The sequence below is a fragment of the Rhinoderma darwinii genome, chromosome 13 (genome assembly GCF_050947455.1).
Source record: "Rhinoderma darwinii isolate aRhiDar2 chromosome 13, aRhiDar2.hap1, whole genome shotgun sequence".
NCBI lineage: Eukaryota > Metazoa > Chordata > Amphibia > Anura > Rhinodermatidae > Rhinoderma > Rhinoderma darwinii.
Window position 1 is genome coordinate 15,737,608 of NC_134699.1, and position 13,498 is coordinate 15,751,105.

Sequence of the window (13,498 nt, forward strand, 5' to 3'; positions counted from 1 at the left end):
TTTACACATTCCCTTAATACCCATGGTCAGGTGAAGCAACTAGACCCCACAATCATAAAGAAGTTGGACCCTGCTCTACATTAAAGCTCTCAACTTGAAAACTGAAAATTCAGATGTGACGGCAATAACCCCAATATCCTACTTCCACCAGGACATATTCACAAGGATCCAGGAAGCTGAGATATGAGGGGTTGTTTGTTTCCGCTTCCTGCCTGTGACGGGAAGGTAAAGATCTACATACTTGGCCCCTAATTCAATGTAGTTGTCAGGTATGTTACTGTGAAAAGAAATGAGAATCTATAAAAACAGCAAAAACTCTTACCTGATAATAAATCTCTCCAGCCTCTGTGGTGCTATGTGGTCAGATTACATCGATTATGGTGGTAAAATCTTCAGCCAAAAACCTGCTGGGGAAAAAAAAAATCACAAAACAGTGAATTCAGCATCTCTAACATTTTATATATTACTTATGGAAACGACAAGGTACAGAAAAATTCCTTTAATCTGATAATGCAGAAAGTCCAGCAAAGATCACGATTATCTGGAATCATACAAAACCAGACACCGTGTAAAAGGCGGTCTAGTCTTATGCAACTAAGGCTTCGTTCACATCTGCATCAGGACTCCGCTCATGGGTTCCATCGGAGCTTCCAGTCAGGGGAACCAATGAACGGAATCCAAACTTTTCCGTTTGCATCACCATTGATTTCAATGGTGATGGATCCGGTGCAAATGGTTTCCGTTTGTCACCGTTGTGCAAGGGTTCCGTCTGAATCAATACCGTAGACTACTACGCTATACATTCCGTCAACAATTAAAATCAACGGCGATGAATACGGAAACCTATGGTTTCTGTTTGGATTCCGTTCATGGATTCCCCTGACGGAAAGCTACGATGGAACCCACAAACGTCGTCTCGACGCAGATGTGAACGAAACCTAAAGCTTAAATACGTATAACGTCCTGACACTCTTTCAATTGCTTATCACTTTTCAAGATCTCTTTGTGATGTCAGTGAATGGTAACTTTTTCATTCATATCTAGAGGAATGATTCCTAACATTTTTAGAATTAGGAAACCCCTGAAAAACAATTCTTATCTCGAGGGAACCCTACCAAATAAAGGGCTTATCCCACCACATCAACTTATCACCTATCCACAGGATAGGTGACATGTATTTGAGCGCAGGGGTCCCAAATAATATAAACGTATGGAGCACTTCGCAATCTCTGACAGTACAATAAAGAATGAATGGGGTGGCAGCCAACATGCACGAGCGCCACTCCGTTCTCTCAATCAGTGGACCCCCCATCGATCAAACACTTACTACCTATTCTGTGGACAGCTGATAAGTTGATGTGGTGGGATAACCCCTATAATTGGAAGGTGTTCCCCGTGATAAGAATTGTTATTGAGGGGTTTCCCAATTCTAACGACGCACCGAAAAAAATAAGTTTTAATTTGTAAGCAGAATAATAAATCAACCAGACCCCTAATCTAATCCAGACCCCAGACAAGACCAAAAACACACACACATACATCTATATATATATGTTCCGCTCCCAGGTCCTCTTCAATTCCAGACAATGCCGCTGGACAGCCTCAGAACCTTTTGAGCCGGGAGGCAGTACCACTGCCGTCATAGATGAATAGGAGGAGACATTGCCCCACAGTAATGCATCTATGACAGGAGGTCTGCAGGGTCCAGACAACTGGGACCGATCGCTGTGTGAGGGTATGTTCACACACAGTGACCAAAAACGTCTGAAAATACAGAACGGTTTTCAGGCGAAAACAGCCCCTGATTTTCAGACGTTTTTGTAGCAACTCGCGTTTTTCGTGGCGTATTTTACGGCCGTTATTGGAGCGGTTTTTCAACGGAGTCAATGAAAAACGGCTTCAAAAACGTCCCAAGAAGTGACATGCACTTTTTCGCGGGCATCTTTTTACGCGCTGTATTTTGACAGTGACGTGTAAAATTACCCCTCCTGGGAACAGAACATCGCAAAACCCATTGAAAGAAATGGGCAGATGTCTGTAGGCGTAATGGAGCCATTTTTTGAGGCGTAAAACGCTAGAATTACGTCTGGAAACAGTGCGTGTGAACATAGCCTTACACTTGTCGTGGTCTCACAGAACCCTGAAAAACTGACCTAGAGACTGACAGCCCCTTCAGACCTAACTAAAACAGTTGCTACAATTGTATCCTGTGTAGGAAATCCTCTATGAGCAGAACACATCAGAACAAATGATTCTCCTGCCCGGATACAATGTGTCAGTGCAGGTAAAAATGGATTAGCTTGGCTGAGTATGAAGGGGTTATCTAAACTGGATGCAACTGTAGCAAATCTTCAGCTGTGAGAAGCATTAGGTCTGTACAGGTGTTTAGACTCTGAACATAAGATTATAATTTTTTTATATTCACTGATAGCAAGCAGAGATCTAGAAAAGGAGGAGAAATTCACACACACACACACACATATATATATATATATATATATATATATATTTTTTAATAATAATAATTGGAGGCACAATGTGGTATAATGTAACCGTACAGCACAGATCCACGTGTGAGGCCATAATCACACTGTCCTAAACTCATTATACGAATATTCAGTCGTAAAATTAGCGAATATCCCACCGTTATCACCTTAATATATTTCAGTGGATTTCAAGAATGTATCACGTATGTCCCGCAGTCCAGCGCACTGCAAAAGACACCAGCCTTAGGCCTCATGCATACGACCGTATTGGTTTTGCGGTCCGTAACACCACAGGTCTGTTGTGGTCTGCAAAAAACCTCGTTGCACATCCGAGCGTAATCCGGACTCGCAGACCCACAACAACTCACCAGTATTGGCGACTCCGCAAACCCAGACCGTAAAATGATTTGTCCTGAGTTTTTGCGGTTCGGATTTTGCGGCCCCCACACCGATCCGTGTAAATAAGGCTGGGTTCATACGAGCATGTTACGTCCGTAAAGGACGGAACGTATTTCGGCCGCAAGTCCCAGACCGAACACACTGCAGGGAGCCGGGCTCCTAGCATCATAGTTATGTACGACGCTAGGAGTCCCTGCCTCTCCGTGGAACTACGGTCCCGTACTGAAAACATGGCAGGGACTCCTAGCGTCGTACATAACTATGATGCTAGGAGCCCGGCTCCCTGCACGGTGTTCGGTCCGGGTCTTGCAGCCGAAATACGTTTCGTCCTTTACGGACATTAATGTGCTCGTGTGAACCCAGCCTAACGGTCGTGTGCTTGGGGCCATAGAAAAGACTGGGTCCGCAAATTATCCCCAAAGTGATAAATTGCAGCTACAAAAATACGGTCGTGTGCATGAGCCCTTAAAGGGATAGTACAGGAATGGAAAAACATGTCGGCTTTCTGCCACAAACAGCGCCACACTTGTCCGTGGGCGGTATCCGGTATTGCATGTAAGTTCTGTTGAAGTGAATGGGGCTGAGCTGCAATACCACGCACAACTTGTGGACCGGTGTGGCGCTGTTTTTGGAAGAAATAAGCCATGTTTTTCTATCCTGGACAATCCCTTTTGGGAACAAACCTACAAATATTCTGCACCTGCAATTCTATAGTAAAAAATAAATGTGACAGATAATTTGTGCAACATGGGAAGAGGGTTTAAATATCGCCATAGTAACCCCAAACTATGACGCCAACACAAGTTCCGCATACTCCATTCTAATACCTCAGCCGCTTCAAAGGAACAGCACGCTTATCACTTTCTCTGTCCTGCAGCTACACAAAGCCGGCCACTTAACGTTACCATGACAACTGGGTTAAGCCCCTTAGTCGTTACCGCTACACTGCCTGTCAAAATAACCCGTCAAAATTCTTCCCGTCATCCCCAATAAGTGTTTCTAAAAATGTCACCAAGTGATAAAACACAGTAATAATCATAATCACATACAAAACGACGATTATTCTTGCTGCGCGGCTAAAAAGTGGCAGCGGGCAGTGATAAAGACAGCCCAAAGACGTCATGGGCCTGATGGAACCCGGAAGTGATGACGTGTGTCTGGACTAGTGAAAAAAGGGCATAGTAGCGTAGGCAAGTGATTACCGATCAATAAGCAATCGAGTGCCGAGCGCAGATTGGTGACACATAGGATCTAGAGCCATGGAGGCTCTTTACCACCAAAGTAACAAGTGAGTGTTGCATAGTGACACGGAGTGTGTAGATAGATATAAGTATTCATATCAGCCGCTCAGTATTATTACTTGTGTATATATCTTATTTATTATAGTTTTTATTATTATTATGAATTGCTATTGGGTATACATGACAAGATGAATTAATCCGAGAAATAATATTATATGCACACATCTCCGATAGGTAATAGCATGGATCTGATTGGATCGTTTATCGTTCAGCTTACGGCCAGTGTCGGACGATCGTAATGAGTCTGCGGTTCTGCATCCGTATTACGACTGCGATAACCGATCCCCTATACTTTTACTAAATCGTGACCCCTTTACAGCTGTCTAAAGCCGTCCTACAGCTGATCCCTCCATGTCTGCACTTTGACAGATCTTGGGCAAATGTAACATCTGGAATGATAGAATTTGGGTTCCTATTGGGTCATGTGACAGTCGCAGAAATTGAGTACTGTTGTATATTGCCGTAGATGCGCTGCCGAGCCTGTATGGCGGCATACAGAATCCCTATTCTGTGTTCTACCTTATGGTGCCTCCGTGAGTCGCCATTCTCTCCCCTAGACGCAATACTTCTAGGGAAGATTACCTCCGTATTGTGGCGTGTGATGGAATATTAAGTGGCCTCCGGCCAGTCTTTGCTAAATTTTGCAGAAAGGGATGATGTCCCATTCTATCCACGTGACCGCTGCAGCCAATTACTGACCCCAGAGGTGATGCTAGCCAGAACGGCGCGTCACCACTGAGGCCAGTGATCGGCTCCAGCAGTCATGTGGATGGACCGGCACGTCATCACTGCGGGACAAATAAACAGACCAGCGGAGAGCATTGGCGCTGGAGCGGTGGGGGATTTACCAGGTGAGTATCACTTATTTTGTTATTTTATCACATCCGCTGTCTGTCTTTAAAATGTCCCGGATAACCCCTTTAACTGACAGCAAGCAGAGATCTTGAAAATGATAAGCTAAAAATATTATTATTACCTTTCCTTTAGACATGTCCATGAAGTTCAGAGTCATATGGGACGGCTGGAGTCCTGTGATAAACAGTCTGTACATAGTAAGTATTGTAACTATCCGCTAGTTACAACTGTGAATGTCTGACAATAAACCTGCCTCCTATGACCCGGTCCACACATAACTGTAAAACACGTCAAGCGCCGCGGCCTAGAGAAGTCTGCATGTACAGTCGGAGTTGTTAGTCAGATATTCGCATAGACGGTCTTTATAGGGTATCCCCAGAATTAATGATTAGTGACAATCAACAGGAACCCCGTTCCCCCTAACTGCTTGACCGCAGTGCAGGGGACTTTGAATGGAGCAGCGGTCAAACACGCGCGCTGCCGATCCATTCAAAGTGTATGGAAATGACGGAAACAGCCAAGTACAGATCCTCCTCACTGTGGGGGTGCCATAAGGAGGACCTGGGGGTTTGACACCACCGTTCCCGCGATCAGTGGGGGTCTCAGCGATCAGTACATTTTCACCTATACTGTGGATAATTGTCCGTTCTGTTACAACACCTTTAATATCTTCCTATGTAATATAAAATATATTTCTCTGTCCATCCCTCTACCCCGAATATAAACTTGCTCGGTAAAGCCATAAAATCCTACGTGCAAATGGAGGAAAACATTTGCTCCCAAGACAAGTGGCAGGACTGTGCCAGGATCTGGACTTTCACTGACCGTCTGTTTTTGTTGACTTGTTCTCTACCAGTCCTAGAAAACGAGATCCAAGCCAGAATAGACCAGATCTTTAGTAACTTGGAGCGTCTGGAGATCTTGTCTGGCAAGGAACCTCCCACCAAACGGCAGAACGCCAAACTGTGAGTAATCCAGGTTTCCGCTGTGTAATCTATTGAGTAACTTTACTAAACGTATTCATTACAGGGCCACCTGGCCCTAAAGACTAGTGGTTCACCCTTCACATACAAGATCATGTCTAAGGTTTTAATAAATAAAGTTTATTGAATTGAGCACTGTACACATACCCACTCGTACCTTCAAAGTCTATGTTCACACCACGTTTGGTGTATATTCTTGACTTATCCGTAGAGTTCTATGGACCTGGAAGCATGCCAAAAGGGTGTCCTGTTTTTCATACGTATTGAAAGCGTAGTCCAATACAAGGACATCACGGCAAAAAAAAACATATACTGCGTGGTATACATGCTGGTTACTATAGGAGTTAATGGCAGATATATGTAACCGTATACCAGGCAGTTGCATATATCTGGGCTATACGCCTGGTGTATGTAATATATATATATATATACATATATATATATATGTGTGTGTGTGTGCATATTTTGACCTTGCGTATATACTAACGTACACACCGAACATGATTCTAACTTCTACAGTAGGTCCTGCATTGATTTGGTCCCTTGAGCAAATTTTAGGGACCTCCTCCACATAGATATCTCTATACATCCAGTCCATCCATAGAACCGTATATGCAGAGACCTAGTCCTGGATATGCTATTAAAGGGGTTGTCTGAGTTGTTACATTTTTTTTTATAAACGGCTGCAAATGTCCGAAGATAAAAAAAAAAAGGCAGTACTCGCCTATTCTTTCTCCTGGCGATCCAGCGCTAATGCTCTGGCGGTCCTCATGGCGTTTGGTTGTAGTGGTCGCAAGCAAACAATCAGACGCCTCAGTGATGACGTGTCTTATTCCTGGCATTATAGCGCACATCGCTGAACGTTCATGCCAGAAATACAACACCTGACTGTTGAGTCATCTGATTGGCTGCAGGGGTCACATGCTGGCCGCACGTAAACAAAGACCAGGAGGACCGCGGGAGCACCAGCATTGGAACATGCGAGTACTACTTTATTTTTTTTAGGACATTTTTAGCTGTTTGTAAAAATTTTCAATAAATCCTTTAATAATCCAACAAAGCCGACCCCGGAGCTGCTGCCTTTAAGAGTGAACGAGTGCAGGACATTGCACGTTACATATTATATTATAAAGTATATGCATATGCATTTTTCAATAAAACTTTATTTATAAAAACAAAGATCCCCTTTCAATTTTAAAATCATTGTGATATCAACTAATGGCCAGATGTATCGACCTCATGACACCACAATGACGAGGCCTGGTAGTACTCACTGGTGTATTATTGCTCTCTACCTATCTCGTTTTTGGCCCACGTTCAACATATATGTCAGGAAAAGCTCCTGACGTATGCGTTAAACGTAAGCTGTGATGGATGCTTAACAGGGGTATCTGTCACCCATAGATTATTATAGAATACGTTTGACGTATACGTCATGAAATCATGACCCTTTTCATGACGGATACCATTGTTGCCTTTGGGTGCCACTGTTAGGCACCCGTCAGACTTCCTCGACCCCGTAGGCTATGTTTGATCCGTTTAACGTATACATTATGGAAAGCTTCTCTGGTGTACATGCTAAACACACATCACAATCGTGATGTAAACAGGGCTTACTGTTAGACAGACTAGTTGCTAGGGACCCGTTGCCTGTCAATCCCATAGCAACTGGTATGACGGGCATCATTTAGCTGTTCAGTGCAAAGCTGACAGCAGAGAAGGGAAAATCCTCACACTGTACACAGCATATGTGGTCTGTTTGCATTGGACTAGATATAAACTCAACCATCAAACACTGAAGCGAGCCCTAGGCTTCATGGATGACTGTTACGGGGACGTTGTCAGACCGTATCGGAAAACGGACAGTAAAATATCATTTGTTTCTGTTGTGTAAACTGCATTAATACAGCAGTTGTATGAGACTAGTAAAAAGATCTGCATTTTGTTCCCAGAAACAGCGCCGCTCTTGTCCATTGGCTGTGTCTGGTATTGCAGCTCAACCCTATTCAACATATTGTTACAACAAAGCCTGCTCTGCAGCTGAACCCTATATATGGACATCCGCTAAATTCATCATCCATGGTTTTACTGTATTACCATTGATCATTTCCAGCCGTATCAAAAGAAAATACATAAAAGGGTTAAAAAAATAATAATTTTCCCACCGTGAAACGGAAACTACAATCATGTCATTGCTTCAATAATCCTAATTATATTTTTTTTATGGTTTAAAAAAAAAAAAAAATTCCAGATCCTATCTCCTGTTGTAAACTCGACTTCAAAAAGGAGCAATTGCTTCAGAATAATAATTTACTAAAAAGAGAAGGGGGGGGGGTAAGTAAGGAGTGAGATCTCAAATACTTGAGGCTAGCATGCAGACCCCCCTGCTCGGATTCCACATACACCCCGGGGCGTTCTTGGGAAGCTTTTAATTGAAGCAGGTCAGAAGAAGGGCACAGAACAGGTTTCCTGTGGATGGTTTTCTGATGGTGATTCTAGTTTCCATATTGAGCAGGTATCTACCTCTGTTAACCCTCCCTGTGCTAAAGCCAAACTCCGGATTAAACCCAAAAGTATGGCCGCATAGATAATTGGTGTCAGCGGTTTTTGGTTCATACCGTGAGACCGTTGCCCTCTATGAAGCGCGTAGCTCCCTACGGAAACAATAGGCTATAACATTACACTGTCTGATCTAATAGATTAAAATTAACCCATTGATCTAAATCCCCCTTTCTGCTTTGATAGGAGAGTGGACCAGCTGAAATACGATGTGCAGCATTTACAAACCGCATTGCGAAATTTTCAGCATCGGCGCTACTCCCGAGAGCAACAGGAGAGAGAGCGAGAGGAGCTGATGACACGGTCTTACACCACCAATGTAAGTTTCTGTGCGCCGTCTACATTTAGTTACATTGTATCCATGAATATATGTTGCTAGTTGGCGTTACGGCTTCGATTTACCAGGCCAAGAAGAGAGCACACAAACCATGTATTCCCTGTAATTCTGTTAAAAACCCTTAAAGGGGTGTCCACGATTATTAAAACATGGCTTACTTTCAAAAACAGTGCCGCACCTGTCCAAAGGTTGTGTATAGTATTGCAGCTCAGCATCATTCACTTTAAGGCTATGTTCACACAGAGTTTTTTTGCAGGCTGAATTTCTGCCTCAAAGTTTCGTTTGGAAGTTTGAGGCAGATTTTCCTCTCCCTACACGCAGATTTTAGCTGCGTTTTTTGCCCGCGGCCATTGAGCACTGCGGGCATAAAACGCTGCGAAATACGCTTTCTCTTGATGTCAATGGGAGGTCAAAGGCGTAAACGCCCGAAGATAAGGCATGTCCCTTCTTTCTCCCGCGAGACGGTTTTACCGCTTGCGGGAAAAAGACGCCTCCCATTGAAATCAATGGGAGGCATTTTCGGGCCGTTTTTCTTGCGATGCGGTTTCCACGTCAAAAAAACTCTGTGTGAACATAGCCTAATGGAGCTGAGCTGCAATACCAGACACAACCTATAGACAGTTGTGGTGCTTTTTCTGAAAAAAACAAACCAGCAGCCATGTTTTTTTAGTCTTCGATAAACCCTTTAACATCTGAAGAGGTCTTGACCACTGGTTTAACCTAACTTGGACATTTCCAGATGTCAGATGTGGAAATGTCAATGATTATAGGAAATATTCACCCTGAAAGGTGATTTATTATATATTCACTACAGTTAAAAAATCATTATTGTCCACTTTGGGCAACCTCTTTTTATTAGAAACGTCCCCAAGTGATCACAGGGTATCCCGTTGCTGGTACCACCAGCGATCGGTTGTAATCTGTGGGGGGAACCCGGCAGCAAGTGTCCCCCCCCAGCTCAGTCAACTACTTAATACATGGATATGGGAACAAGGTGATGGGTTGTCTGATAATAATATAATTTAAAACTTTTTTGTTTCCTTTAATATATAACATAACCACTGGGGTCACCCCCTTCCCAATTTCTCACACAGGATTCAGAGACCTCAATACACATTGATGAGACCCTCCAATTTAATTCATCCGTCCGTAATGCACACCAAGGGATAGACGACCTTCTGGGGAGTGGGACCAGTATACTGGAAGGGCTGAGGGACCAAAGGAAGACCTTAAAGGTGGGGAAACAGAAGGGACCAGATGGAGTTTGGGGAAAAGATAGAGAAAGGGCAGCGAGCTGTTAACCACACACTAGCTGCACTTACTCTATACGGTCCGCTCCATATTGTTCACATATATCATTTTAAACATCAGGAAACTTGTGTGATAAACTGGTGTCAATGATGTTAATGGGGCTGTCTAGGGTTAAAAATGTAAAAAAAAATTGCTTTTCTTTTTTCATCCCAGAAATAGCATCACTCTCGTCTATGGGCTGTGTCTAGTATTGAAGCTCAGTCCTATTCACTTGAATTGGGATAAGCTGCAATACCAAACACAACCTGTGGTTAGAGTGGCACTTTTTCTGTGGGGGACGACCCTTATTTTCTAATTTTAGACAACCCCTTTAACATATCTTCTGGTGGGATGTGCCATTCATTCAATCCTCCTTCCGAAAGATTCTACTCCTCAAGAAGTCCCATCTTATAGAAGTTCGCATGAGGCAGTTCACGTAACCTGTGGTCCTCGAATGCTGCCACGTAAAAACGGAGTCTTCCTCTCACTCCTTCAGTTTTGGGTATAATCTATAGTATTTCCATGCCACACCTATCCTGGGGTTTGCAACTTACCTGCGAGAGATGAATATAGTGGCGGTTCTAGAATTTCATTGCTTTCACAAGGAGGGAAATTAAGAAGTGGGGTGGCATTGCCTTTTAACCTTTTGTCTTGAACCTTCCGCAGTCATATACTGGGAGTTGTATTGTGTGGAGCATTCAGCGGGCTGCTGCAAGTACATGACTCTAGAAAGTAAAATAGACTTCACTCCTTTTTTTTACTAATTGTACACGACCCCTTTAGGCCGGGTTCCCACGTAGCGTAAACGCTATGGAATTCTGTGCGCAAATTCCGCAGCATTTACAGTAGCAGCAAAGTGGGGAAAAAAAAAAACGCAGCCTAAACGTTAATAAATTGACTTGCGGTGCAGAATTTAAATCCACAGCATGTCAATTTATGCTGCGTTTTAGTTGATTTTCCTTTGCAGGTTTTCCGCATTGAATTCAATGGGAATCCAAATCCTGCAACAGAAAGCCAAAGTGTTGCGACATTTGCGGCGTATTCGCAGGGATTACGCCGCAAAAATCGTAACTACGGACAAATAAAAAAAAAAACATACCCAGAAGCCTGTGTTTCTTCGTCCAGTCTGGCCTCCTGGCAGGACGTTGCATCCCATATCCCATGTGACCGCTGCAGCCAATCACAGGCTGTAGCGGCGGTCACATGGGATGAAACGTCATCCCAGGTCGTCGGACTGGATGACGTCAGAGGGCCGGCGTCCTAGGATGGCGTTACATCCCGTGTGACCGCCGCTGCAGCCAATCACATGGGCTGCAGCGTCATCCGGGAAAGCCGGACCGGACTACACAGGAGGGATGTGGCGCCATAACAACGGCCTAGGTAAGTATGAGCGTTTTGTACCACTGTTTTCCGCAGCTGAAAAGACATCTGAAAAAACGCACCACAATGTGGCGCGTTTTGTTTTTTTTGGACGGAGTGTACTGCGGGTTCCAGTTCGGACACGCTGTGTGATTTTTACGCAACGTATCCGACCCGTGGGAACCCTTGCCTTAAGCTACTGAAAGCTGCACTGTGATTGGTTGCCATGGATAAGAGGGACAGCTTTTTTGTTAGACAATTTTGATAAATGAGGCCCAATAAAATGTTTGGGTTGTTTCCTACTCTGCGCGGACAGACATTTTTAAATGCAGTATTTATCTATATAAAAGCTTAGCTATCATGACCCAATGACCACCATTGAACACCAATGTTTTTTTGGCTTATTAAACTCTTAATAAATCTTGATATTAGTCGGAGGTCTGTTTTTCTGTTTCTGCCAGAAACCGCGCCACGTGTCCATGGGTTGTCTTGTGTTGCAGCTCAGCTAAATTTCAGTGAATGGAGCTGAACTGTAATACCACACAAAGCCTGTGGACAGATGTGTCACTGTTTTTGGAAGAAAGAAGCCACGTTATCTAATCCTGTACAACGCCTTTAATCTATCCAGTCCTTTGTTAAAGAGGTTGTACGGAATTAGAAATACATGACTGCTTTCTTCCAAAATCAGTGCCACACCTGTCCATGGATTGTGGCTGGTATTGCAGCTCAGCTCCATTAAAGTCAATGGGGCTGAGCTGCAATACCATACACAACCTGTGAACAGGTGTGGCGCTGTTTTTGGGGAAGAAAACTATTTTTCTAATCTTAACCCTGGAGATAAGCGACACCCTTATGAACATAACATGCTTTGTTGGTTGAGCTGAATATATATTAATGGGGGATAGGAGTGGTGGGTGACTTAATATTTTCTAAGAATAGTCTCTGATTTCCATGGTAATAACTATGTATTTCATTGTGATCTCTTGTCTCCTGTTTGCTCTTATCTTCTATGATCTCGTCCCTCAATAACACCATCTCTTCCCCCTGTTTGCCTTTCCTCACTTTCCTTTCCCTATTTCCCCCCGTTTTCTTTTTACAGGGAACCCAGAAGAAGATCCTGGACGTTGCAAACATGCTTGGCCTCTCCAACACAGTTATGCGGCTGATTGAGAAGCGTGCCTTCCAGGACAAGGCCATCATGGTCGGAGGGATGCTGCTGACCTGCGTGGTCATGTTTCTGGTCTTCAAATACCTGACATGAAAGGGACGATTAACCCTCTGTTGGACTGTGCCTCGGCCTCATCTCTGTGCTCCTACCCCCCCCCCCCCCCCATCGTACGCTGTGAAGTTTCAGTAAAGCCACTCGAGGCAAAAAAAGGATGAAAGTATTTTAAGCAAGAACAGAGACTTCTAACAAAGACATTTAATGCTTTACAGACTAAAGACGCAGATGTTCTTAGGTGTATTTAATACCTCTCTTACTTTACTGTACATTGTCTATTAAACTACATGGCGCCATGCAGCGCAATGACAGATGTTGGCTGCCGGACTGTGGACTGTTACTATGAGTGGCTGGCATGGTATTGGTGGAGCATGCCGAGTTGGCACAGCAGGAGAAGTTAAAGCAGCCCCCCAGTCCAGGGATTACATTTTAAATATGATGGTGTGTATATAGAGTAATATTACCTGGTGCTCTCCAGTTGCCCCTCCCCCCATGTGTTTGGTCCAAAAATGGCTGCAGCGCTTCTTAGGGTATGTGCACACGGTGAGAGGCTTTTACGGCTGAAAAGACAGACTGTTTTCAGGGGAAAACAGCTGCCTCGTTTCAGCCGTAAATGCTCCTGCTCGTAATATACGAGGCGTCTGTGACGCTCGTATATCTTGAGCTGCTCTTCGTTGAGTTCAATGAAGAACGGCTCAAATTACGTT

General features: G+C 43.9%; 2 protein-coding genes across 6 annotated transcripts in view; one reads left to right on the top strand and one right to left on the bottom strand.

The window, feature by feature from the left end:
- Positions 1–13,498, bottom strand: part of WNT3 (Wnt family member 3) — a 203,792-nt gene that overhangs the window by 72,967 nt on the left and 117,327 nt on the right. For 3 of the 4 annotated variants that reach the window (XM_075846541.1, XM_075846542.1, XM_075846544.1), the window contains one exon: positions 323–407. The gene's annotated coding sequence lies outside the window, so the exon portion shown is untranslated. Of the gene's footprint in view, positions 1–322; positions 408–3,712; positions 3,794–13,498 lie in introns of those variants that run through there. The other variant, XM_075846543.1, reaches the window with a different exon arrangement.
- GOSR2 (golgi SNAP receptor complex member 2) lies at positions 4,005–13,104 on the top strand. 2 transcript variants are annotated; one of them, XM_075845268.1, is made up of 6 exons: positions 4,005–4,173; positions 5,174–5,238; positions 5,898–6,006; positions 8,770–8,902; positions 10,015–10,155; positions 12,669–13,104. In XM_075845268.1, the coding sequence occupies exons 1-6, from the start codon at positions 4,145–4,147 to the stop codon at positions 12,828–12,830; spliced, it is 639 nt and encodes a 212-aa protein (XP_075701383.1). In that variant the 5' UTR covers positions 4,005–4,144; the 3' UTR covers positions 12,831–13,104. The 2 variants fall into 2 exon arrangements, with proteins under 2 accessions (XP_075701383.1, XP_075701384.1); XM_075845269.1 differs by lacking the exon at positions 10,015–10,155 and having other exon boundaries at positions 4,006–4,173.